Source organism: Mauremys mutica, chromosome 24, assembly GCF_020497125.1.
Source record: "Mauremys mutica isolate MM-2020 ecotype Southern chromosome 24, ASM2049712v1, whole genome shotgun sequence".
Classification (NCBI taxonomy): domain Eukaryota; kingdom Metazoa; phylum Chordata; order Testudines; family Geoemydidae; genus Mauremys; species Mauremys mutica.
In genome coordinates this window covers 16,946,233-16,973,883 of record NC_059095.1, presented here as the reverse complement: position 1 = coordinate 16,973,883, position 27,651 = coordinate 16,946,233, and the positions used below count along the sequence as shown (strand labels likewise).

Sequence of the window (27,651 nt, the reverse complement as noted above, 5' to 3'; positions counted from 1 at the left end):
ATTTTTCATGTTTAGCTACATTTTCAAATATATTGATTTCAATTACAACACAGAATACAAAGTGTACAGTGCTCACTTTGTATTATTTTTTATTATCTTTTTTATAGTGCAAATATATAAGTAATCAAAGGAAATGGTATTTTTCAATTCACCTCATCCCCAGTACTATAGTGCAACTTACAAATGCACTTAAAAACAAAACAATGTAAAACTTTAGAGCCTACAAGTCCACTCAGTCCTACATTTTGTTCAGCCAATCTCTAAAACAAACAAGTTTGTTTACATTTACAGGAGATACTACTGCCTGCTTATTTACAATGTCACTTGAATTTGAGAACAGGTGTTCACATGGCACTTTTCAAAATGGAAAAAACATCCAAAAATATTTAAATAAATGGTATTCTATTATTGTTTAACAGTGCAATTAAAACTGATTATCACACTTTTTTAAAATCACAATTTTTTTAATAGTTTGGACAGCCCTAATTAAAACATGAGCTGGTGGCTTTCGTTCAGTTCCCAATGGGTAGGAATCCATCACCACTAGCTGCCAATGATTTTCCCCTTTTTGGTCATCACAGGAAGCCAACAGAAACAATCCCTCCAGAACACAGTGCAAACACTGCACAAAATCCAGTGGGGTCAGGTTCTCCTGCAGTGAGGGAAAAGAGGTGGAAGTTTGCACTGCTACTATTGGAAGTCAAATGCCAGATTAGAAAAGGACTCAGTTACCCCTGCACCACACCCAAGGGGACAACATATTACACTGATATCATAGAATCTTAGGGTTGGAAGAGACTTCAGGAGGTCATCTAGTCCAATCCCCTGCTCAAAGCAGGACCAACATCAACTAAATCATCCCAGACGAGTCTTTGTCAAGCCGGGCCTTAAAAACCTCAAAGGATGGAGATTCCACCACCTCCCTAGGTAACCCATTCCAGTGCTTCACCATCCTCCTAGTGAAATAGTGTTTCCTAATAGCCAACCTAGACCTCCCCCCACTGCAACTTGAGACCATTGTTCTGTCATCTACCACCACCGAGAACAGTCGAGCTCCATCCTCTTTGGAAACTCACTTCAGGTAGTTGAAGGGCTGCTATCAAATCCCCCCTCACTCTTCTCTTCAGACTAAATAACCCCCGTTCCCTCATCTCTCAGCCTCTCCTTGTCATGTGCTCCTAATCATTTTTGTTGCCCTCTGCTGGACTCGCTCCAATTTGTCCACATCCCTTCTGTAGTGGGGGGACAAAAACTGGATGCAATACTCCAGGTACGGCCTCACCAGTGCCGAATAGAGGGGAATAATCACTTCCTCGATCTGCTGGCAATGTTCCTACTAATACAGCCCAATATGCCATTGGCTCTTCTCTCCTCTGTTTGTCTATGTGGGGATGACACCCAGTTATGACACACGAGGCAGCCTTTGAATGAGGTTCGGTTTGTTTTAAACAAAAGAAGGTAACAGATAAAATTCAAAACATTTATTGGAGTGTGTTGTACAAAAAGGCTTCCAGTCATAAAATGTATATTACAAATCATTGAAAGAGACATTTGGCATGCATATTTCTTAAAACAAAAAATTATGAAATGATAAAGTCTAGATCTTTGTGTAGTTTTCATATCCTCCACACCAACATTTTCTATTTCTCTGTTCTTCAATTAGATTTTTTTTTTCATAATAACTTATTTAAAAACTCAATAAGCCATTATCAAAAAGCTCTTTTACAGCAAATTTCCCAAGGAAATGTCAGTCAAGGCGAGCAGTGGCCTATACCTGGAGCTACCAAAAGGCTGTGTTAAAAAATTACAATTCAAGTCAAAAGGCATCACTGTTACGAAAATAGAGTTCAAACAAGACAGTATCATTCTGTCCAAATGTAAAGCCTCTTGGCTTAAACTTTGTTTAAAATAGCTTATTGCTTGCAATATTAGTGTAACAATCTGGGTATCTGAAAAACACCAGAATGTCTGTCCGACCCAGCAGACTACATCATGTAGACTACATCAAATCTACATTAACTCATGACTACAAATTCTTGGAAATTCAATAAAAGACATTTTTCTTTTACTAACCCCAAAGTCAATACAGTGCATTATGCTTCTTTGAACTAATTCTCTCAAAAGTAAGCACCTTTTTTTCCCTCTAGACGTTAGCATTTCAAGAAAGGCATTATGTTTACAAATAATAATTGCATGTAAATATGGGCTTATATAAAAATCACCTTTAAATTATTTTAAAGCTAAGCATATTTAAGGGCAAACAGAAATTCTGTTTCCCAGGCCATTTTAAGTTTCAAACAGTAAAAAAAAGCTAACACAATTTGTCTCCACATTCAGCTAATGCAATGCTTTGAAATGCAATCACCAACCATCCTTCCACTCACTGGTCCCTAATAAGGCTGTGTTTCCTTCCAAGTCAGGGGTTTGTAATTGGGCCCAACAGTGATGGTAAAAGCCAGTATCCAGTATGGACATGCCCGCTCTTTAGAGTTTAGCCTTTCAAAACTAGATGTAGAAAGAATTATAATAAAATGGCTTAAGACTGAAAGTGAGATAAGTGGCTACAAGGCATGCATTATATTGTTAAAAACCTGCCACTTGTACTATCCTTCTCCTATTAACACTGGGAAGGGGAGAATATGAAAGGAAGGATTCACCTTTCAGATGGGATGAGGGTAATCTCTAGGAGCCACTTTCTGACCCCTACAGGATGTCTGACTGGTTTCAGGTTAAGGATCTTTACACATGGGATGTTTGAAAAGAAGTATCTTAAGTGTATAAAGAACATTAAACCCCTCTGGGCACATGCTGTGGGTTCTGCATGCCCTGTTGCTCAACAAAAAAACATGTATACTGAGTGCATTTCCCTTCACAGTACACTTTGGTTCACATTGTAATGTAACCAACAGCAATTACATTCAACAGAGTCAAACTAAGCTACCCTTTACATTTCAGGCTGTGGGAAGCTGACTCCATCCCACCCCCCCCACCCCGCTTCCTGAGACTATATTTTGGTTCCTACTATGAATGCACACTATATGCTGGCAAACCCCCAGCCATTGGCATAGCAACACTGATGAAAGACCTACAAATCATTGCTAACTCCTTCTTTTATGCTTTCAGGGACAAATCCAGAGTCCTGTACCAGCCCAAGTAGCCAGACTGGGTATTAGGCATGTGCAGGGGTGGGCAAACTTTTTGGCATGAGGGCCACATCAGTGTTCTGAAAATGTATGGAGGGCCAGGTAGGAAAGGCTGTGCCTCCCCAAACAGCCTGGTTCTGGTCCTGGCCCCCTCCCACTTCCTGCCCCCCTCAGAACACCCGACCCATCCAAACCCCCCTGCTCCTTGTCCCCTGACCCTAACCGCCCCCCCCCCGGGACCCTACCCCCTATCCAACCCTCCCTGTCCCCTGACTGCCCCAACCCCTATCCATGCCCCCGCCCCAACAGGTTCCCCGGGTCTCCCACGTCTATCCAACCACCCCCTGCTCCCTGACTGTCCCCCTGGGGCCCCCTGCCCCTTATCCAACGCCCCCAATCCCCGCCCCCTTATCATGCCACTCAGAGCACCAGGACAGGCAGCCACGCTGCCCGGTCGGAGCCAGCAACACCGTTGCGTAGTCTAGAGCACCGTGGCAGGACGGCGGCTCTTGCAGCCATGCTGCCCGGCAGGAGCTCGCAGCCCCGCCACCCAGAGCGCTGGTGGCATGAAGAGCTGAGGCTGTGGGGCAGGGGGCGACAGCAGGGGAGGAGCTGGGGGTTAGCCTCCCCGGCCAAGAGCTCAAGGGCTGGGCAGGACGGTCCCGCCTGCTGTAGTTTGCCCACCTCTGCTCTATGGCCATGCCATGCAGGAGGGTGCTGGATTTGCTCCCCTCTCACACCCCAAGTACCTTCACAATATGCAAACCTGGAAGAGGGAGCATTTATAGCATGCTTTTCACATAGCTCTTTGTTGCTGTTCCCTTTGCTATTAGTGAATAAAGGCTTGCCTACATGGGGAAATTGATCAGCTATAGTTATTCCAGTGTAACTTCCTTAGGTCAGAATAAAATGACTTGAATTCCAGAATAGAATGTCCACACCAATGAGTTATATTGGTATAGCTAGAGCAAAATAATTATTTTGTGCTAACTAGACTGATCAGTTCTCCTCACAGGACAACTCTGCCTTCTTCAGGAAACCTGCATTTGTAATATTTAGTCTATTGCCATGGAAATTCTGATGATCTTCCACATACAACATGAATGGCTCACCTGCAGGATCTAATAGAAAAAGATGGCTAGGTAGGGAGAAGCTACACTTGGTCTGAACACAAAGCTTTAATTAACTATTGGGATTGCCAAAAACAAGAAAAAAAAAAGAAAAGAAAAATAAATAAATAAAAAAATTTAACAGTGCTGCTTTAGATCTGGTACAGCAGAAAATGCTTCCAGTTTGGAGTGCCTACTTTAATCTAATGAAAGAGTCAGGCTGAATGCTCAGGAAGTCAAACATAAATGGGAAAGACACATTAATGCAAACAAGAAGCGGAATACAGTAGTTTTACTGTGTATTGCACTTTACAGTCAAGAATTGCTTCTTACATTTTAAGTAGCCTTCTGAAAAATGCAGTGGTAACAATCACCAAAGCAAAGATGCTTTTAGGAGGTTAGTCTTAGTCTATTGAGCTTCTTATACTGTCCCACCTCACCACCGTCTCTAAGCACCTATGTTACATAAACATGGCATGGCAGGAGGAAGAAGCAATTTACATGCAGAAATCACTGTTGCAGCCTTTTTTGCCTTTCTTAATGGTGTACGCTCGTGTGTCAGTTTCAGGCAGGAGTATTACAGTTAAAAAGGCTGTAAAACATCAAGTTCTTCAACCTTGCATGTGCAGAACTCATAGGAAGTTAATCTGTACCAGCACTGGCATTTGAACAAGCTTCTAGGAAGTTTCATAGGAAACTCCTCCACATTTAGGGCCCAATTCTGTAGACACTTACTAGGGGATGTTGTGCTCACCATCTTGGCCAGTCCCACTGACTTCGATGAGCTAGTTAAAGGTAAAAGGCACTACAGCCAGTAGGAAGGGTCTGCCAGCATTATACCCTAGAGCAAGACACAGACTCATATTCAGTACGTGTTGCATAAACTATGGCTCAGGTCACATGAGGTCTTTTCTGATACAAGCTGCCCTTCTAGCCCAGACTTTACAAGGAAATTCACTAAATAAAGCCAACTGAGTCGGCTTGAATGAATGAACTACATATTATTCTATATAGTTTAAAATATTAAAGGAATAAGTCTACTACAAAACAGAATGAGCACTCTGAATACTGTCCAACATTAAAAAATATATAGAGAGAGATCTTTAAAAAAACCTATCTTCTATATAAAGTAAATCATGAAAACAGAGTTGGAAAGGGAAACAGAGTCCAGTGATTAGAAGATATATTGCAAAAACAGTTTCACCCTGATTGCATTCATTTGCATAACAATAATTTAGAAAAGGTAATTGGTAGTGGTATGGCTGAGAAACACAATTTCAGCTATATATATTTTACAGCAATAGGTATGATTTACTACATATTCAACCACCTACTCAAGCAGAGTGGGAATATAAGAAAAATGACCAAATACAAGGACAAAGAGAAACATTATTCCAAAAATCCATTTCTTTTTACTGATTTTTCCACAATGAACTGTTGATAATGGACTAAAATAGAATTCTAAATACTTTACTAGCATTTAATTGTGATAATTAAATCACCTTACTGAGGTGAACATTTTGTGAACACCTGCAGAAAATTAGCACCTCTGACATTTTTTAAGTGAGAGGAGAAAGTTCATAACCTTTTTAAAAATCACTTTCCCACCCTGCTTGCATTGTAGGAAAGCCAGCCATTAAAGCCACTAACCTGGCCTTCTAAGTTATATCTGTCAGTCTAAATACTGTTCAGAGAACATAATGTCCAAAAGCCACCGAAAACATCCAAACCTTCTAGCTTGTGTGATGAATCTAAACTACTTGAATAACAAGACCAGAGTTCAAGAGTGCAGGTTGTACAAGAGTTCTATGCTGGTATCAAATGGTATCCAAATTATCAACTATTGGGAAAAAATGTTTGCTTACATTGCAGTCAATATATTCTTTGGAGCAGTCAATTATACTTCATAGTGTATAAAGGTGCACTATCACAAGAATCCTAATGCTTCTGGTAGTCAAAAGTTACCTCTGGTAAAAACACAAGAGAGGAAACCTGAACTTAAGGAGACATTACTAGATACAATAACTTTTTTTTAGTAATATCTTACTTCTAATATGTATTGTACTTACATTATTTGTGTTTACTTAGAGCATTTCAGTCAGGCTGGACAACCTGCTGCGGCAAACAATGCAAGAAACTGCTTACACCCAAACCAAAACCTTCTCACTTTTTAAAGACATTTTGCAAATGCTTTGTTGCCTTAACTATCTGACAATGTCCCTTTACATACAATAGAACTATTAATAAACTGAACGTAGCAGTGATAAAAAAAATCAACATTTACGATTGCTTTTTAAAACCCCATCATAGCCAAAAATAAAGTATTTTAACATCTAAAATCTGAATTATTGAACCAAAAGTTCTGTTTAATGCCAAATACTTTACAACCATTCATATCATCATATCTGTTGTCCATCACAATTTCACCCTTGCATCCACTATTTATTAGGGTCTCAATCGTGACTGAAAGTCCCAATAAATAAAACTGTGAAAAATTTCAGCTCTGATCCCTCATTACATTCAGACTATACCTGCCCAAGAGTAACTGGGACCCATCATTCTCCACCAGTGTTAGTAATGACGGAGCGATAACGCGGACAGGGTTCAGATGTTGTCTGATCCTACTTGGAATAGGTACTCTTGCTACCTCTGTCTACACTGCAGCTTCTATCATTGCTTCCACTAGTGGAGCAGCATCTGTGGTAAATTCTGGGTTATAATTTTCCTAATGTATACAAGACTCAGTATATCAAAAGGATATTACCATTTTCTTAAATGGCTCCAGTACTGTGGGAAGCACTCATGTTGGGTTCTCCAAAAGCCCTGTACAGGCTCACACTGCCTTAAATCTGTTATTTAAAAACCAGTTTGAGGTTAAAGAATGACATATTTACTAAGACTGTCAAGCGATTAAAAAAATTAGTTGTGATTAATCACGTGATTAAAAATAATTAGTTGTGATTAATGGCACTTTTAAACAATAATAGAATACCATTTATTTAAATATTTTTTATGTTGTCCACATTTTCAAATATATTGATTTCAATTACAACACAGAATACAGAGTGTACAGTGCTCACTTTATATTTATTTTCGATTAAAAATATTTGCACTGAAAAAAACAAAAGAAATAGTATTTTTCAATTCACCTAATACAAGTACTGTAGTGCAATCTCTTTATCATGAAAGTTGAACTTACAAATGTAGAATTATGTACAAAAAAAACTCAATTCAAAATTAAAACAATGTAAAACTTTAGAGTCCACCCAGTCTTACTTCAGCCAATCCCTCAGAGAAACGAGTTTGGTTACAATTTGCAGAAGAAAATGCTGCCCACATCTTGTTTACAATGTCACCTGAAAGTGAGAACTGGTATTCACATGACACTGTTGTAAGCCAGTGTGGCAAGATATTTACGTGCCAGATGCACTAAAGTTTCATATGTCCTTTCATGCTTCAACCACCATTTCAGAGGACAAGCGTCCATGCTGATGACGGGTTCTGCTCGATAATGATCCAAAGCAGAGCAGACCGACGCATGTTCATTTTCATCATCTGAGTCAAATGCCACCAGCAGAAGGTTAATTTTCTTTTTTGATGGTTCAGGTTCCATGGTTTCCACATCGGAGTATTGCTCTTTTAAAATTTCTGAAAGCATGCTCCACACTTCGTCCCTCTCAGATTTTGGATGGCACTTCAGATTCTTAAACCTTGGGTCGAGTGCTGTAACTATTTTTATAAATCTCACATTGGTACCTTCTTTGCATTTTGTCAAATTTGCTGTGAAAGTGTTCTTAAAACGAACATGTGCTGAGTCATCATTCAAGACTGCCATAACATGAAATATATGGCAGAATGCGAGTAAAACAGGAGACATACAATTTTCCCCCAAGGAGTTCAGTCGCAAATTTAATTAATGCATTATTTTTTTAATGAGCATCATCAACATGGAAGCATGTCCTCTGGAATGGTGGTCGAAGCATGAAGGGGCATACAAATGTTTAGGATATCTGGCACGTAAATACCTTGCAACGCCCGCTACAAAATGCCATGCAAATGTCTGTTCTCACTTTCAGGTGACATTGCAAATAAGAAGCAGGCAGCAGTATCTCATGCAAATGTAAACAAACTTGTTTCTCATAGCAATTGGCTGAACAAGAAGTAGGACTGAGTGGACTTGTAGGCTCTAAAGTTTTACATTGTTTTGTTTTTGAGTGCAGTTATATAACAAAACAAATCTGCATTTGTAAGTATGAGGTGAATTGAAAAATACTATTTCTTTTGTTCATCGTTTTTACAGTGCAAATATTTGTAATCAACAATAATATAAAGTGAGCACTGTACATTTTGTATTCTGTGTTGTTATAGAAATCAATGTATTTGAAAATGTATGAAAAGCATCCAAAAATATTTCATAAATTCCAATTGGTATTCTTTTGTTTAACAGTGTGATTAATCGCGATTAATTTTTTTGAGTTGATCGCATGAGTTAACTGCGATTAATCAACAGCCCTAATATTTACCCTACTCTCAAGGAGTCCAGTCCCATTTTAGCTTAAAATTCATTCTACTGCAGGTTTATATACAAGACAAAAGTTTTAATGGTGGGGAAATAATCCAATATTCCAATAGTAGGCGGGGGGGGAGGATAAAGAAATCTATTTAAAAATCCTGGCAGTTTTGCTTGATTAATTTTTTTTCTATAAAAATGTAACAAGGAGTAAACTTTTAAAGAAATCAGATGATACATATAAAAATAGTTTTCAGTGGCTCTGGAGGAAAAAAATCGCAAAAATAAAAGGAAAGAAAGGAAAAAAAGTAGCAAATAATAATGTTTTTTCACATCACTGAACATCCTCTAGACGTTGTCCTGGGATCCCCCTGGAGGAACAAAGAAATTAGTTAGTGCAGAGTAGAATGACAGCAGGCCACAAGTACCTCATGTCGTCTTGACTAGTACAAAAGATAACTCAAGTTAGCTAACATGACTTGAAACACAATTTGGCACCTAGTGCAGACAGTTTAACACCTTTACAAACTTGTTAGCTGGTCCTGTTGTAATCTAGTCTCAGGTATCATACTGGGTTAAAAAGCATCTTTCTCCTAATCCAGATAAACCCCCAGTCGGTGCTATCACTAAACATTTTGGGAGTATGGCAAGAAGCAGTGTTGGCAGAGTTCCCTGCTATTATTCCACACTGGCAGAGAGGAGGGAAGAAGTGTGATATTGAGTCATCTTTAGAACTGTATTATCCTTCCTCTAAATGCAGTCTGTAATAATGCACAAACACACACCAATGAAGCTCGACCAGATATGTGGCACAGAGCTGTATGCTGGCACCATGCTTCTATGGATAGAAAACACACAACACTGTGTATTTGTTTTCAGATTCTTCCACTCTCTGAATTCAATTTCCTTGAAACCAAAAATATCCAGAAGTTGATTTTAAAATTGCATTGGCCTAGCCTGTTGAGTTCATTGTGAAAGAGGCTACTAATGGCCACTGATCAAATCTGAATATATGGCAACAGTTTACAGTAGTTTGAAAGTGCCCTCTAGTATAACAAGCACAAAGTTTTTCTTCTGTCAGCTCCATTAGCTACTGGCCATTCATTCTCCCATACTCATTCTAAAGCACTGGAATTTACATAAAAGGTGATTGTAACAAGGTCAGCCAGGTTTATTTATTGTGTAACATTTGTATCCTGCAGGAAAACACACCAGCAAAGCCCAGGTGCCATAGTGGGAACAGGATTGTCCATTTCCCTGTAATTAACTGCCATATTTTTCAGAATATCTTCTGTCTCTTTAGAGCAAGGATGCTACAGACATTAGTGCTAGCCCTGCTAGTAGGGAAGGCAGCACAGGCTCATGGGAATCACTGATCACACAATTTCCCCACTCTTATTTCATACAGCTGTTGATGAGCAGCAATAGGAATCTACAGGGCAATAAAGATTTTTCTTTGTTCTATGGAGTTTCCACTATCACCAACCTTCACGGCCTTTCTCAGAAACACTCCTGCTGTTGCAAATCCATTAGCACCAGGATTATGTCTTAAAGTCTATGGCACCCTGACCTGTCAGCAGTCACTGCCTCCAGTGCATCTTGTGGGGCCCAAAAGGGCCTGAAGTTAAGAGCTCAGGAGCAGGGATTGCAGAATGCTCTCTTTGGCACATCCTTTACAGGAACCTATTCCAAAAGCTGGGATCAGAAGCTTGCAAAAGCTGTTGGAAGATGCACCATTCCATGCTTGAATCTAACCCAATTCACCAGGCACAAGTGAGGAGAAGTGGGAGGATAGCCTGAATTTAAACAAATGGTTATCATATTACCTGCTGGTGAAAGAGATCCTCTTCTCCAAACTCTGCTTCATCCTCCTCCTCATTCTCCCGCACCACAACTGATTTTGTGATGCTTCTTACTGCAACTTCCTAGACAAGGGGACAGACAAAGGTGTTCACTTTGCCATCAGCTCTTCTCCTCTCACCCAAACTTTGGGGAATTCCAAGCAGTTGGCCACATATTTGAACGATCATCCCTGGTTTGGGGTTTTTATGAAGCCAAATCCTAGCCAATAAGGTTCTGCAAACTAAAGGCCCTCCCTTATTTCTGCCCATCTCTAACTGTAGTGATGTAATTTTTGTTTTCAATCATCCTTATCTTTAGCTATTTTCTCTTATTCCTAGAAGTTTGAGAGGAAGCAGATAAGATGCCTTTCTACCTCTCATGTGGGGTTTATTCATTTTTAAAAAACTACTAATGGGCTTAACTGGGAACTGTGTCATAAAAGACTGTGGAATGTGCTAAGATCTGATCTATTTCTCTTAACTATTACAGAGCTAAACTGAAACCTCTGTCTAATTTCCACTCATATTCTATGTCAGTTGCATGTACCAATTATTTGGAATTGTTGTCTTCACTAAGCTACAAGGATTATTTTAAAACTCAGGAAGTTTCTTTTCTTCCTAATTTATTGTAGCAAAGATTAATAATAAGACGCTGTTGGTCCTCACAGCAGTTGCGCATTGGAATTGTATGTAGGGGGTACATCTGAATTTCTGGGAAAATCTTCCTAGATACAGACATTTCCAAGTGGAGGGACTGACAAATATCAGGTTGTGGGGAGAGGTTATTTTATTTTTGAGGATCCTTCAGCTACTAATTGAATAAATGTGTCCAATCTGAATACTGGGCTAGTTCTCTTCCCTGTTTATATCTATGACCTTTTAGCCTACCTCTGTGTCCTGTGCTGCTGTTCCTGCAATACCTTCATAGAACTGTCAGCAAGAAAAGCATGAAAACTGATACAATGCTGGTCAGTTTTACTTTGCTACTGGGCACCTGAAGCAATGCATGTTTACCAACAGCAGCCAAAGCATGATCCTCCTTTGCAAGATTCTGCTGCAGGGACAGTTTTCAAAAACAGTTGTGGGAGGATGCAGGACAACAAAGAATACGCAGGAAACTGTGCCCAGTGGAAACTCCTGATATGGTTGCAGCACTGAAGAAATCTCTATTTTTTTGCATTATTATTGTTTACATAGCACCCTAAAATATGCTAAGTATCATCATTTGGAATAATGAGCAATGCATTTGCATTCTCTACTCGAAATGTATATTCAAATCCTCTACTCTCCAGGACAGTTCACTAAAAAGATCAACTAAAGTGATCAGTATGTTGAACAGCATGTTTCCTAAAACCACATTTGAGCTCATAGATGTTTATCCCTTAAACCTTACAGACTAATGAAAACACTACTTTTTTTAAAAGAAGAGCGTTAAGGATAGTGTGAAACTGCAATTTTGTCAAAAATGCATAGACAGGTTTGGGAGGTAATGCAGCCCACATCATTTTCCAGAAGACAAAGCTTACCTCTCCATCAGAGTTCACCAGATATGTGCGGATGTCTCCTCCAGTGCCCCAGCTGCTCTGATTCTTCCACACAAGGACAGAAGGGGGGCTATGAGTCACACCTGCATCTGCAGCCCAGATCTAAGAAAGAGAAATTCTATATGCAGATGTTTGTACCCTTTTTCTTTATATATATATATATATATATATATATATATATATGTAAAAAACCCTATATTTTTACTTTTCTCATTACTCTTTTCTTGCCACCCCACTTGCTCCTCATTTCCCAATGACAGTGAAATAGATTAAACTAGAGTGAAACTATTTGCAGGAAAATGTTTTTTCCCCTACAAAACGTTAAGAAGCTGCAAGTTAATAGCAACCACAGTTACAGAGAAGAGAAAATAAATGGAGTTTAATATTTCAGTTGTCATTTCTTTTCTGCATATAGCAATTAATCCTCCTGGACTCCGTGCAGTTACTATCATGGTAGAGCCCAGAGACAAAATAGAGCTGCATACTCATCCCGTTAACCTCTTAAAAGGCTATAAGTTCCCACTTGCTATGCCAAATATTTAAGCAATAATACAAGGAAAGCTGCTCCTTTCCTATGGAGGGACTTTTAATGCAGATTGCAGACAAAATATCTAATTTAGTCATGATTTATTTGGTGAACACAAAAATGCATATAAAATGCTAGATAACAGGCCTAGCCCAACAGTTCTTAATCCACTAAGATAGTTCTGGAGAAATTCAACTCCCATATCGTATTCTTTAGGAGCATGATCTTACTCCAAACAAAGGTGAGCTCAATGGGAGCAGGGGCAAGCCCTATATCAAGCCCAGTTAAACACTCGCTCACATTCACACCAGATGCCACAGCAACAACAAAAGTGCCTCCTCAGTGACTTACTGTAACAGTTTGCCCAGCCCTGAGGACATACTTTGGAGTAAATTTATAAGCAATTTCTTCCGCATCTCCAATTTGTCTCTTCAGTCTCCAGTTACCCAGAGACTGGTCCTAATGGAAAGATATAAAAGTTTATTTAGGAATAGATCTCTATAGCCAGACAAATGGCATCTCTAATGCCTGTGTATTTATTAAAATGCTAAGGATACAGTCACTAGCTTTTCCCACGGTTTGTTATTGGGTCACATGCACTGTAGCTTCTGGGAGTATTTTTTTTTTAACCCAATGAATAGTTTAGATTCAAGCTCCTTATTTAAGGGCCAATCCTGCAAATACACAAGTAACTGTACTCACCCACTAATCCCATTAGAGTCAATGAGACTACTCAAATGAGTAAACTTACCTAGAGGTATGTTTAAAGGATCAGGCTACTAAATGGTAAGCTTCCTGGAACACAAACTATCCCCTTCTGTGTCCTGTATAGCACTGACCACAATATTGGTGCTGAAACAATACTATCAGCATTTAAGTACCACTTTGTCACTTCTGAAGGAGCGGTGCCCAAGGGAGACTGTCCATCATCTCTCATACCGGGGCACAGTATGTTTGGGTTACAAAAGGCCATGTCATATCTGCATGCTAGCTCACTGCGGCCTTTCTAAAGGTTCTACTGACACTCACCTTCTCAGAGTTGTTCTTAAGTTGAACATATTTTCCCTCCAGGTCTATCTCTTCTATGCTGATGCCTCCTGTGGCTGAGGCTTGCTGGGACATTTGGAAACTACTGCTGCTACCGCTGGTGCTACCACTACTACTCCCAGTGCCAATTCCACTTGTACCACTGCCTGAAAGCTCCTCTGCTTCAACCCGTTTTCTCTTGCCCCGAGAAGAGCGAACAACCGAAGTGCTGGTGCTACTGCTGCTGGAGGTAGCCTTGGAGACTGTAACACGGGAGGACGGGCTTGGAGACAGCTTCAATCTTAATGCAATCAAACAGACATTTTAACCAGATGAAGAAGGCTGCAGTTAGATTCTCAGGAGTGGTCCAGGGGATTATTTGAAAGAATTAATATACACAATAACATGCCACAGTACACCAATACCCTAGGCTTTTACATGAACTGCTTTAAGGCATGATGACAGAAGCAGGAGAAACACAGAGCCCTGCAACCTTTGGCAGGTAAGTACAAAAGGAGCTGAATGTCAAGCACATGTTAATACACACTATTTCATAAACATTTGACTAGATGGGTGTTCAGATGAGAACAGCTGCAACTCCCTCATTTTATGAACATTATGTATATAGTGGCCTCAGGTTCCAAGAGGCCAGCGTGGCCCTCGATTAGGCAAAGTTTGGGCACTGGTGTTCAAATGGGACAAAATAATGTCAGAGCTGGGAAAAATTCCCACCTGTGCAGAGTGTGAAGCATGTGAAACCTATACCTACCTCTTTTCCTCACTCTCCAGAAGTTTTCGGTAGGCACTGATCTCCATGTCCAGTGCTAATTTGACATCAAGCAGTTCCTGGTATTCTGCAAGCTGCTGCTGCATCTGGTCCCTCATTTCCATCATTTCCCTTTCCTTGGCATCTAGCATCTTCCTGAACTTGTCCTGCTCACCAGCCATCATGTCCTCCAGTTCCCGAATGCGATCTTCTGCGACACTAGCCTATGGACACAGTAAAACAAGAAGTCAACCTAGCATGTGTGTGGAGACAGAGGAGGATACATGATTTCCCTCTGACAGGTATTGCAAAAGGGGAAACAAAACTAGACAGCTAGACTCAGGAATTCAATTACAGCCATGCATTTCCAGAGGCAGAACAGACATATGGGTCACCATCTAGTCCATCCCACAGGGAAAAGGCAGTGTATTATTCACTCTATAGCTTTAAATGGCAAAAGCAAGAGGGCTTTAGGGAACTCTTGGCAGGGTGTGCTCCTGCAACTTAGACATTCACTAGGCCCCTTGTCTACTGAAATCCAGACTAGTTAATCTTTTGGGAATGCTCCAAAGCCCCTTTCATCCCCTGAAATGTAGGAAAAAAGTTGAGTTTTGAGATGGAATATATGCCACAGGGGTTACTGTATCAGGAACAGTTTAATAATTAGTGTAAAATGGCATACAGGTCACATTGTCTGATATGTAACTTTAGAATAAAATTTTCATTGCAAATACTCACAATTACAAGTTTAAAATTCACCTTCCATTAAAATGTGTGTAAAATGTACTGTTTTCTACAAACATACCTGCTAGTCAACTCATTCTCCAGAGCATTCATGGAGTGTGAACAAAGGGAAAGGAATTCACGTTTTATTTGACCAACCATTCACACAGTTTTAGATGTACAGAAATGTAGTCCCTTCACCTGTTTTTGCAAGCCAGAAAGCTGGTAGCTGAGAGACTCTATCCTCATGCGAGCTTCCTTCAGCTCCTCTCGGGCAGCACTGGCAGCTTTGTCATTTTGGTCAGAGGACAGTTTGGCATTCTCCAACTGGAAGAGAGTTTGGCACAGGATACTCACATTAGACTAGGCTTCACAGGCTTAGGGTTGCACTAACTAAACCTGCTTGTGCTACTAGAACAGAAAGTCCATCATCATCTCCATTACACACACTCAATTTTAATATGACTGAAAAACTGGCTAAGAAATATAGGTAGGCACAGCGTCTGTGTCAGTAACAGTCTCTACTTCGAGTGACTGCACATGTCTATTCCACTGTAGGTGACTCACAAGCAGTTTGAACTGGAGATGGTTTCAGTGTTTACTTTAATAAGGAACAGACGATTATTCATCCAAATCTGGCACTGTCTCTGGATTGCCGAGAGGCAGCAAAGTGAGAGGCAAATGTATGGAATGATGACCAGGGTGCTTTCTTACAAATGTCCAAGATGGGTATATGAGCCAGAAATACCGCAGAAGCTGCCTGAGACCTCGCTGAATGGGCCAACACTCTACTCCGCGGCATCACATTATCAAACTGATAGCATAACTGAATATAACTGGATATCCAAGAAGAGATTCTCTGAGTGGACACTGGACAGCCTTTCATTCTGTCTGTAATTGTGATGAACAGTTGTATTGAAGACCTAAATGATTTGTCTGATCCAGGTAAAAAGCCAAAGCTCTTCTAACGTCTAGAGTGAGAAGCTTTTCCTTGTCTTTATGCATATGAGGCTTTGGAAAGAAGATCAGTCATCAGATTGCTTGATTAACGTGAAAGCTGGAAACTGCTTTAGAAAGAAACTTCGGGTGAGGACAAAGGCAAACTGTTACTACAGAAGACCATATAGGGAGGCGCTGACACACTAGAACTTACAATTTCCCCACTTTTCTGGTCAATGTATCAGCAGCCAAAAAAGCGCCACTTTAATTGAAAGGTGTAGCAGTGAACAGGTTGCCAGAAACCCAAAGGGGGAACCCATCAGCTTTGCTGAAATTAGATTCAAGTTCCATGGGGGACGGGCAGTGTCAGGATACTGTATCTGTGGATATAATTTTTTTTTTTTGGTGCAGAATTCCCTCAGGAGTAAATTATATTCCTAGAGAATTGTCATTCTAAAAGTTAGTAAAGCCTCCTGGAGATTCAGCCTCCAGTGTCTCTCTGGGGTGCAGGAGCCATGTTAATTTCCTCCCTCTAGTTCAGGCTAAGACAATCCCTGCTGGTTTCCCTGATAGCTTTGTGGCTAATATGTAAACTGAGGTAAACCTAAATTTCTTTGTCTAAGACAGGCCTGTTTATCACTTTTACTAGACTAGGATGTCTTTGTTTAAAATATGTTTTAATAATATTATACAAAGGGAATTAATAATTTCACATATAAATTCAAACACATCTTTTAAGTTGATGACAGCATACCAGTGCCTGGGATCCAGAGAAGGAATAATGGAAGCTAGGGTGACCTTCTGGAATTTTATTTTCTTCAGGAACTTGTTGAGTTCTTTCAGATCTAAAATAGACCTTAGACATCCTTTTGCTTTTGGGATTAGAAAGTAGCAGGAATAAAACCTCTTTCCTGTGAGTAACACGGGAACTTCATCTATGGCTCCCACAAGACAGAGATTGGACCTCCTGTAATACAACATCTTCATGACAGAGATCCCTGGACAAGGGCAAGGAACAGGAGTAGGAGGGGGGATGGAAACAAACTCAAGGGTACATCCCAATTCCACTATGCTGAAAACCCACCAATCTGTGGTGATGCCAGACCAAGATTTTAGGAAGTTGGATAGGCGATTAACAAATGGGAGATGTGAAAAGATGGCACTCTGGGGAATGGCAGTCTGTCCTTGACCAATGCGTCAAAATGTTTGTTTGGAGGACCCAGCTTGCCTAGATGAATTGGCACTGCAGAGGCAGAAAGAGGTGGTAGACGTCTCTTGTAACTTCTGCTCTTCTTCCTAGACAAGTCCTTGGTACAGGTCATGAAATTTGGATAGTGGGAGTGCTATGGGTGAAAGGAGTTTCTTTTTGTTGCCAGCATATAAATACCCAGAGACTTAAGGGTCGCTTTTGAGTCCTTGTGACTATGCAGTCTCGTCAGTCTTTCCAGAAAAGAGTGAAGGACCCTCAAAAAGGATCTTGAATGGTCTACTGGCACCACCCCCTATTCTAAGTACCCGTTTGGAGGTCTGGAATAGTCTGGTGAACCTGGGGGGGGGGGGGGAGAGACAGGGACAGCCCAAAATGATTGCAGCCATGAACACCACCACCTAATGAGGCCATGTCTCAAGCTGCAGAGTCAGTTGGGTCTAGACCAGCCTGCAAAGACGTTCTGGCAACTAATTTCCCCTCATCCACCATCACAGTAAATCCCTGTTTCAGGTCATCTAGAAGCCTGTCCTTACATTTTACAATTTTACCCCGTGAGATAATATTGTAATGACCCAGCAGAGCCTCCTGGTTTGCAATTCAAAGCTATGAACTTCCTGTGGAATAAAGCTTCCTTCCAAATTAGTCCAATTTCTTTACTTTTTTGCTTTTCAGTAATAATGTCTGGTGACCCTGTCTCCTCTTTTTCATTGGCTACGGAGACTACCAGGGAGTCCAGAGGGATGATTACAGAAGTGTCTGGGTCGCCAAAAACTGTTACCGAAATATCAGGTTTGCTTAGCTGAGAGGCAACAACAGCCTGACAGGGATAAGGAAAAATGCTTTATTTTGCAGAAGAAAGGAGAGCTCTGTAGTACATACAGAAAACTCTACTGCACACAAGTTTCACAAGCTTTTTATACACTTTTAAACAAAGACCATGCCGTGTTAACACTTCATTGGTGGGTGTCAAGCCCCGTAACACCACTATCTGTTCAAGAAAGACTGGCTTGAAGCGGAATCTTTTTCTGTCTCTGCCAGCAAAAGAAAAATTAGTTACAAAGTTTAAGGTACTGTGTACCTGAGGCCTTGTGGAGGCTTCTGCCTCCACCTACTGGCCGTTTGCAAAACTATGAAGGGGGGGGGGGGGCTATAGCTTTCACAGTGCCATGTGACCCAGGAGACATAAGCAAGTGCGAGCCGAAGTTGTCGGGAAGTTCCGTAGCCCTTGTATAATTGTTACCATCGCCTGAAACTGAGGCTGAGGTAAGCAGGCTCTGGCAAGACTGGAGTCCAGGATGGCCCCAATGAATTCTATTCTCTGTGTGGGAATCAGAGTGGATTTTCTATATTGATCATCAGGCCTAGACGCAGGAATAGGTCTTTGATGATGCCCACATGACTGGTAACTTGGGCCTCGGAGGTCCCTCGAATGAGCCAATCGTCTAGATACGGAAAAACGTGTATCCGACGGCGGCGGAGGGAGGCGGCGACTACAGCCATGCACTTTGAATACTCTTGGGGCTGTAGAGAGGCCAAACGGAAGGACCATAAACTGGAAATGATGACGGTTGGCCACAAACCGGAGGTACCTTCTGTGTGGAGGATAAATGGCGACGTGAAAATACGCGCCCTTCATATCGAGGGCGGCCTACCAGTTTCTGGGATCCAAGGATGGGATGACGGTCCCCATGGATCCATGCAGAACTTCAGCTTTATCATGAACGTGTTGAGTTCCCACAGGTCTAGGATAGGTCTGAGACCTCCCTTCGCCTTGGGGATTAGGAAATAGTTGGAGCAGAACCCCTTGCCCCTTTCGTCCTTTGGTACCTCCTTTATAGCTCCGATGGTGAGGAGCGTCCGCACCTCTTGCAAGAGGAATTGCTCGTGAGAGGGGTCCCTAAAGCGGGACTAGGATGGAGGGTGGGAGGTGGGGGACGAAATAAACTGGAGGCGGTACCCAAGTTCCACCGTGCGTAGGACCCAATGATCTGAGGTTAGATGGGACCACGCAGGGAGGAAAAAGGAGAGGCGGTTGTAAAAGGGAGGGAACGGATCCTGGGTAATAACTGGTGCACCGTCCTCGGGCGTGCCTTCAAAAGTTAGGCTTTGGCCCCATTGGTGGTTTAGAGGGACCCTGATTTTGGCCCCCTTGGGGTCCTGATGGATGCCTACGACCGCCTCGGCCACGCCTGCTGGCAAACTTCTGTCTTTGTCTAGGCGCAGGGTAAGGGCGGTGAGGCTGGGGACAGAAAGGTTGGCGCTGAGTCACCGGCATATGCATGCCGAGAGAGCGCATAGTGACCCTGCTGTCCTTTAGGCTTTGCAGCCTAGGGTCAGTTTTTTCGGAGAACAGGCCTTTGCCATCAAAGGGCAAGTCCTGTATAGTATGCTGCAGCTCTGGGGGAAGGCCCGACACCTGGAGCCATGAAATGCGCCTCATGGCAACACCCGAGGCCAGAGTCCTGGCAGCGGAGTCAGCTGCATCCAACGAGGCCTGGAGGGAAGTTCTTGCCACTTTCTTCCCTTCTTCCAGGAGGGCAGCAAACTCTTGACGGGAGTCCTGAGGAACCAACTCCGTAAATTTGCCCACCGCCACCCTGGTGTTGTAATTGTAGCAGCTAAGCAGGGCTTGCTGGTTTGCTAAGCGGAGTTGCAGGGCCCCTGCCGAGTACACCTTAAGGCCCAGTAAGTCCATTCGCCTAGCCTCCTTCGATTTAGGGGCTGGTGCCTGCTGGCCATGGCGTTCCCTCTCACTGACGAACTGGACGACAAGGGAGCAGGGGGGCGGATGTACATATAGGTACTCGTACCCCCTGGAGGGTACCATGTACTTGCGTTCGACTCCTCTGCCCGCGGGCGGGATAGTGGCTGGAGACTGCCAGATGGTATCCGCATTGGCTTGGATCGTCCAAATGAACGGTAGGGCCACTCTAGTGGGGGCGTCAGCTGACAGAATGTCTATGACCGGATCCTCTATCTCCGAGGCTTTCTCCACTTGGAGGTTCATATTGAGTGCCACCCATCTCAGGAGGTCCTGATGGGCCCTCAAGTCGACTGGAGGAGGGCCCAAGGAGGATGTTCCTGCCACCGCCTCATCTGGGGAGGAGGAAGAAGGAAGGCCGGGGACAAGCGGGTCCTGCGTGGGCTCGTGCTCCTGGACGACCTCCTGTTCCGGTGGGATCTGGGAGTCCAGTGGCTGAACCGGGGCTTCCTCCGTACCGGTCGGAGGGGGACGGCTAACTGTCACCTCTGGCACCCAGTGCTCTGATGGAACAGAGCGAGATGGGATCATTGGTACGCCCAAGGTGTCCAGAATGACCACTGATGGGAGCCAGAGTCCTGGGCCTGGGGCTCCTGGAAGACTCCGGTGGGCACATCCAAATCACGGTCCTGCGCGTATGAACTGCCCGCGTGGGACGACACTGATGCATGTCTGGATGGCCATGGAGGAGCTGAAAAGCCCTGGGCAGAGTCTCCCTCTCTAGCTGACGTCACTCGATGCGGCACCGGGGTCAGTACCGGAAGGCATACTGGTACCGGGAGCGAGAATGGGACCTGCGACCGGAGCGGTGCCGGGAGGTCGACCGAGATCTTGAGGTTCGATGTCGGGAATGGCTATGGGAGTCACGGTGCCTGGAGCGGTGCCGGGAGCTGGAGCGGTGCCGAGTGTACCGGGCCGGCGAACGGGACGCTGACCGGTGCCGTGAGTATGACCGGTACCGAAATGGAGAATGGTGCAGGGACTGCAAGCGGCATCGGGACCTGGATCGGCGACGGGACCGAGAACGTCTGCGGGACCGCAATCATGAACGGTGCCGCTCTGCGGTGCCAACGGAGGGTGGTCTGATCAAGGCAGGCTTGCCGATCGACTGTATAACCCGCACCGGCGGTGCCGGGGGTTGAGGCAGCGCAGATGCTGTCATTGCAATCAACTCCCTCGCCATGGAAAATGTCTCCGGCATGGAGGGAATAGTGAGCTCAACCACGGCTCGCACCGGGGAGCTTTTAGGCACCGGACTCGACGGCTCTTGCGTGGCCGGAATTGATGGTGCCGATATTGTCGGTGCCATGGCAGGTATCGGTGCCGGGAGGTCTGACTTAGTATAGCACTCGGGCTGCGGAGCAGGCTGCTCGGACGCAGCAGAAGTCTTGTGCCTCTTCGCCCTCGGGGAGAGGGATCGGTGCTGAGCGGATGTCGGTGCCAGCGACGGCTGGTGCCAAGAGGCCTTGGCGGTACCGGCGCGATCCGGTGCCGAGGGAGCGCTTCTTGAAGACTGTCCAGCGCTCGGTGCCGAGGGTGGAGGACTAAGAGCTGCCTCCATCTGGAGCTGCTTGAGACGAAAGTCCCGCTCCTTTTTTTGTTCTCGGCTTAAAGGCCTTACAAATGCGGCACTTATCTGTTAGGTGAGATTCCCCGAGGCACTTAAGACAGGAGTCGTGGGGATCTCTTGTCAGCATCAGCTTGTGGCAGGCCGAGCACGGTTTGAAACCCGGTGAACCGGGCATAGGCCCTGGCACCGAGTGCGGGGAAGGAGATAATCCCCGAACCCCTCTGAACTATATACACTAACTATACTACAAACGAATAAAGTTAACTACAACTATATAAATCTGAACTATATACACAAGAATTAACGAGAGAACTATGAGTAGCTAGGGAAGTGGAGGTCAGCGACCGACATGTTCCAACGACCGACATGGGCGGTAAGAAGAAACTGAGGGGCGGATGGGTCGGCAGGGGTATATATGAGGTGCCATAGCGGCGCCACTCCAGGGGGCGCCCAGCCGACCGACCGAGTGTTGCTAGGGTAAAAATCTTCCGACGAATGTGCACACGGCGCGCGCACACCTAATTGGAATCGATATGAGCAAGCACTCGAAGAAGAACCTCGGAATCCAATGACAAGTCCTCATCCTCCCACCAGGAGAGAGCTGTCACCATCAGTACTGGGGAGACAGGTTCAGAGCCTGGAGTTGGAGGTACTGCAAGATCATGGCTGGTTTTCCCCTACTTGCTACTGATCTGAGATGCACATTAAAGGGTGGGCCTGAAGGTACCATATGGGGCATCAGAGGAACAGTCGACATTGATACTTTAGACGCCGGAGCTGGATGAGAATCCTGAACAGCCAGGAAAATCAGTACTGACAGGCTGAATAACTCCCAAGCTGCACATAAGCCTTGGGCACTGTGACAGAATGCTGGGCAACAACAGCTGAGCCAGCACTCTGGTCACTGCAGCTGCAATTAAACACCGCAGAACAGACCTGGTTAAGAAGAGTTGTGCCTAACTGGTGAGGGGAGGAGACCTGGAAGGCTAATTAAGCCATTAGGCCAAGGCTCTGCTCTTCCCTGCTTGCCTCAGGAGCTGAGGGCTTCCTAAGATGATAGGAGTACGGCTATATATTGTACTAGGGTGGTGGGAACTGACGTAAATAAACTGCACTGGGTGTTTTACTAGCATAAAGGTCTCTGAACGGTTTGTGGACTTGAGCAGAGGTAGGAGTGAGTGGGCCCTGCCACAGGCACCAGGAAGTCCTACAATACTGATATCTAAACTGAGGTCCATCTAGTCCAGTGAACATGCATCAGTGCCAGATGCTTCAAAGGAAGGAGTAAAAGCCCTGCAGCTGGTAGATAATCCACTCCCCTCATTAGGTCTCATGGTGATCTCTAGCAGTTCAGAGGTTGGTTGTAGCCCTGACACATGAGATTTATTAACCCTTCAAAAAATTTTGTCAGCATTAACTGTAACACTGGATATTTGTTATCCTTACAAATGTCCAATCGCTTTCTGAATCTTGCTAAATTCTTTGTCTCAATGACTTCCTGAGGCAGTGAGTTTCACAGTCTAAGATGTGCTGTGTGAAAAAGTTTTTTTTTAAGTCTTTAATGAATTTATCACCCCTTCTAATTTCATTGAAACTCTCCTTGTTCTTGTGTTATGACACAGGGAGAACAGAAACTCCTGATATACCTTCTCAGACCAGTTATTTTATATACTTTTATCAAGCCTCTCCCCACCCCAGGCAAACAATATGTTTTTTTATTCTCTCTTCATGTGAAAGTTTTTCCAGCTCTCTAATCGTTTTCAATGTCCTTGTCTGAACCCCCTTTAATTCCATAATATCCTTTTTGTGATGGGGTGACAGTACAGATTTTTATAATGCTATTATAATCTATTCTCTATCTCTTTTCCTATACATCCAAACATTCTGTTAGCTTTTTTGACCGCAGCTGACTATCAAGCAAGTCTTCATGGAGCTGTCTACAATGATGCCCAGGTTGCATTGCTGAGTTGATACATGCACTGTTGCTGTAGTCATGTTGGTCCCAAGATATTAGAGAGAAAAATTGGGTGAGGTAATATCTTTTATTAGACCAACTTCTGTTGGTGAGAGTGACAAGTTTTCAAGCTTACACAGAGCTCTTCTTCGGGTATGGGAGTTGATACAGTTAATTAGAATCCTGTAAGGTATAGGAATAGTTTACCTTTTTCCCTTCAATGTGCATTACTTTAATTTATCAATATTGAACTTCATCTGCCATCCAGACAACCTTAACCTGGCCCTCTGTTTGATACCATTGTTCTCATGGGATTAATTTTTATTTCCCACCGTCTGTGGTTTTGAATTTCATGTTAATTCACTTTCACCATTTACAACAGATGTGTTCATTGGTTTATAATAATAGTACACCTCTACCCCGATATAATGCTGTCCTCGGGAGCCAAAAAATCTTACCGCGTTATAGGTGAAACCATGTTATATTGAACTTGCTTTGATCCACCGGAGTGCGCAGCCCCGCCCCTCCGGAGCACTGCTTTACAACGTTATATCCGAATTCGTGTTATATCGGGTCGCGTTATATCAAGGTAGAGATGTACTGTGAACTATACTATATTACTCAGGGGCAGGGTTTCTAATAGATAAGAGCATTTTTAATACATTAATTTGGTAGGTGTTCTATATGAGCACCTGGGTCTGATGCCATCAGCCTTTGGGAAATTTCAGCTAGTACAGAACTCTGTGACACCTCAGCAACACTGGCTTCTGCAAGAACATCAAATCTGTCATCCACTCCCTATACTAACTTCCCACAGAACACTGAATCAAGTTCAAGGTCCCAGTCCTTCTCTTCAAGGTGCTCAACAGCCTGGGCCCAGGGTATCTGAAAGACTATCTAAAGCTCTGGGATGAAGACTGTGGTCCACACATAGTGAGACTCCCTACAAGAAGGATAAAGATTGTTTGTGCAGGAGACAGAGCTTTCTCGGAGGCCAGACCAAGAATGCAGAATTAATTCCCCCAGGAACTAAGAACCATCATAAACCTCCCCATCTTCCACTTCAAGGGCAAGGCGCATTACTGTGACCTTGCCTCCTCTTAGAGAAACCCAGAGAAACAAGTGTACTTAGATACGTTTTTCAAAAAATATTCAAGATGGAACTAGACAAATTGCACAGGTCCCGTTACAAAGAAAATCCTGGTGTTACCTTAACTATGGGGCCACTCAGAGTGCTTCCATAGTAGCATGAACGCTCCCTGAGATAGGGATAGAGTTTTCCCTTTGATTGTGAGGCAGCCAGTAGAACACTAAGATACCGGTAATATCTACCTTGGCCTGATAGGTCTGTTCCAGCTCCATTTTGTACAGTTTGACCTGTTCATCATGTTGATTGCGCAGATCCTGCAGGGCCTGGGCCATTTTGGATTCATACTCCTGCTGGTGACTGCTGTCTATCTCAACTAAACGGTGCTCATGCCGTTTCCTTGTCTCTCTTACTTCCTACATAAACAAAAATGCAGGCAAAGGCCCAAGTTAGGGTAAACAACATGATCAATTTCTTTTATACCACAATTAATTATTTTGATGTTATTTAGCTGCCAGGGTATTGAAAGCATATCACAAAGTCCAACACAGTTAAAAACACGAACTTTAGATCTGTTAAGGTGAGCTAAATGTTTTAACAGATACAAAGTTATCTGGTCCCTTTCTACAGGAGCTAATTTATAAATATGTTCAAATATTAATTGTCTTCATTTAAAAAACATAAAGAGATTCTAAAATAAGGGGTTATTCTGTGCTGCATTAACCAAATAAGAAAGAGCAGGATCAAATATCAGTTTTAACAGCAGAACAAGTGCAGCACAAAACCCTCTCCCCATAACACATACACATTAAACCCACTGGTAGATGACACTCTCTTTAGAGATTCATATATTACTCTGGTAAAAGTGGGTACACTGTGAACCAGTTACAGGAGGTGAAAATAATGAATTCATATGGGTGTGCACTTAAGAGTTCAATCTGGATGAGCCCTATTTATTTAAGGCTTTGAATTAACAGTAAAAAACCTACATGTATCTTCCTTCCCTGAAGTATAATAGGACCTAAAATGTGATCCTCTTGAATTTTGTTTTCACTCAAACATTCTCTCTCTTTCCAGAGAACTGTGGGCTCTTGATGCCCTAAATCAGGGGTAGGCAACCTATGGCACGCATGCCGAAAGCAGCATGTGAGCTGATTTTCAGTGGGACTCACACTGCCCGGATCCTGGCCACCAGTCCGGGGGACTCTGCATTTTAATTTAATTTTAAATGAAGCATCTTAAACATTTTAAAAACCTTATTTACTTTACATACAACAACAGTTTAGTTATATATTATAGACTTAGAGAAAGAGACCTTCTAAAAACGTTAAAATGTATTACTGGCACGCGAAACCTTAAATTAGAGTGAATAAATGAAGACTCGGCACACCGCTTCTGAAAGGTTGCCGACCCCTGCCCTAAATTAACCTTTCAACATGTTTGCATGCATAAGCAACATACACAGAATGCTAACAGGAATTCAGAATGACTTTACAAATTGTCTTACAGGAATATCCTACATCTGCAAACAGAAGAGAGACTCTCAAATGACGAAAAAATGTCTTTCCATTCACTGTGATGTGCCTTAATCTGATATAGAGAGAATGCCATCTTGTGGTGTATTTATATGCCAAGATAACTAGAAGTGCAGAGCCAGGTAGTTCTGGGTGCTTACCCCAGCTCTGCCACTGATTTAATGTGTGACTTTATGCAAGTCATTTAATAGCTTTGTGCCTCAGTTTCTCTATTTATAAAATGGAGATGATGATCATTTCCTTAACTCACAAGATTAGTCAATGTTTGCAGAGCACTTTGAGCAAAGGCTACATAAACTCTGTTTTAAGATTAAGCTGTCAGATTGAGCATACCTCCTCAAATATGTTCTTCCGGAAATCCAGGTCCTCTTGTAAGCTCTGGCAGCGATTCTCCAAGTCCACCCGCATCAATGTCTCCTTTTCCAATTGCTTCTTAGCCACAGCATGACCATCTTCTGCCTAGTGAGAAATTCAGAATCCAAATTTTAAAACTGCATTTAAGTTCAACTTGCAACCTTGTTCTCCATTTATGAAATTCTACACAGTGCCCTTAATTTAATTGCCTGTTCCCAAGTGTTCCCAACTATTTGTCCATTCCCAAGTTAACGAGTTTCCCAAAAGAATACCAGTGACTACATTTAAAACAACTTTCATATGCTGTTATCACCTACTACAATTCATATTTATCTCAGTACTGTCTGATAACATAACTGGGAATTGTTAGCTCCCTACACTTTATACGTGGAATAGATTATTCTTTAAATATTTTCCACTGGGACAGCCAGGGTATTACTTCTGCATGTCCTTGATGATGTAAAAGGATGGTGCTGAAGCAGTGCTGAAATGCCAGGCTTTACTCAAGACAATGTTAGGCTGCCCTTGCTCATGAACAAACATTTGTAGGTTTCATAAACCAGTTGAGAAAAACAGGCATCTGCATACCGGAGTTGTTCTATGGAGCAAGAGCCACACACATACAAATTTAACCTCTATACTTCACAAAGCAATCTCTAAGTAGATATATTAGCATGGTTGTACAACACATTACAACAATAAACTAATGTAACAAATTCAACAGGATAGAGTCTTTCTTTGTATGTAAGTAAACTCTAAAATGTTCATTTACATACCTTAGCAAGCTGGGCCCGCAGGTCAGCAACCTCTGCTTCCAAACTGCGCTTCTCATTAAGAGCAGTACTGAGTTCTGCTTCACTTCTATGGAACAGGGCTTCAAGATCCTTAATGCGACTTTGAGCCACAGACAAATCTGCATCTTTCTTTTTGTAGCTAAAAAAATAATAGATATGTGTGTCTTATTTCCACAAGCTGGCTGCTAGTTTTATTTCTTTCAAAAGGTTTTGTTACACTGAGATTCCATATCCCAAACTGACCTTTAGCAATTATTAC

At 42.8% G+C, this 27,651-nt stretch overlaps 1 protein-coding gene across 1 annotated transcript in view; it reads right to left on the bottom strand.

Annotated features, from left to right (window-relative positions):
* Positions 1–8,704: 8,704 nt before the first annotated feature.
* Positions 8,705–27,651, bottom strand: part of LMNB2 (lamin B2) — an 81,688-nt gene continuing 62,741 nt past the window's right edge. Inside the window, exons 3-12 of the mRNA XM_044998283.1 lie at positions 27,375–27,531; positions 26,578–26,703; positions 24,955–25,125; positions 15,390–15,515; positions 14,469–14,689; positions 13,703–14,000; positions 13,025–13,132; positions 12,130–12,249; positions 10,589–10,687; positions 8,705–9,133 (exon numbers count right to left, since the gene is read on the bottom strand). Coding sequence (XP_044854218.1) covers positions 9,092–9,133; positions 10,589–10,687; positions 12,130–12,249; positions 13,025–13,132; positions 13,703–14,000; positions 14,469–14,689; positions 15,390–15,515; positions 24,955–25,125; positions 26,578–26,703; positions 27,375–27,531 — 1,468 coding nt within the window. The 3' untranslated portion in view covers positions 8,705–9,091. The remainder of the gene's footprint in view (positions 9,134–10,588; positions 10,688–12,129; positions 12,250–13,024; positions 13,133–13,702; positions 14,001–14,468; positions 14,690–15,389; positions 15,516–24,954; positions 25,126–26,577; positions 26,704–27,374; positions 27,532–27,651) is intronic.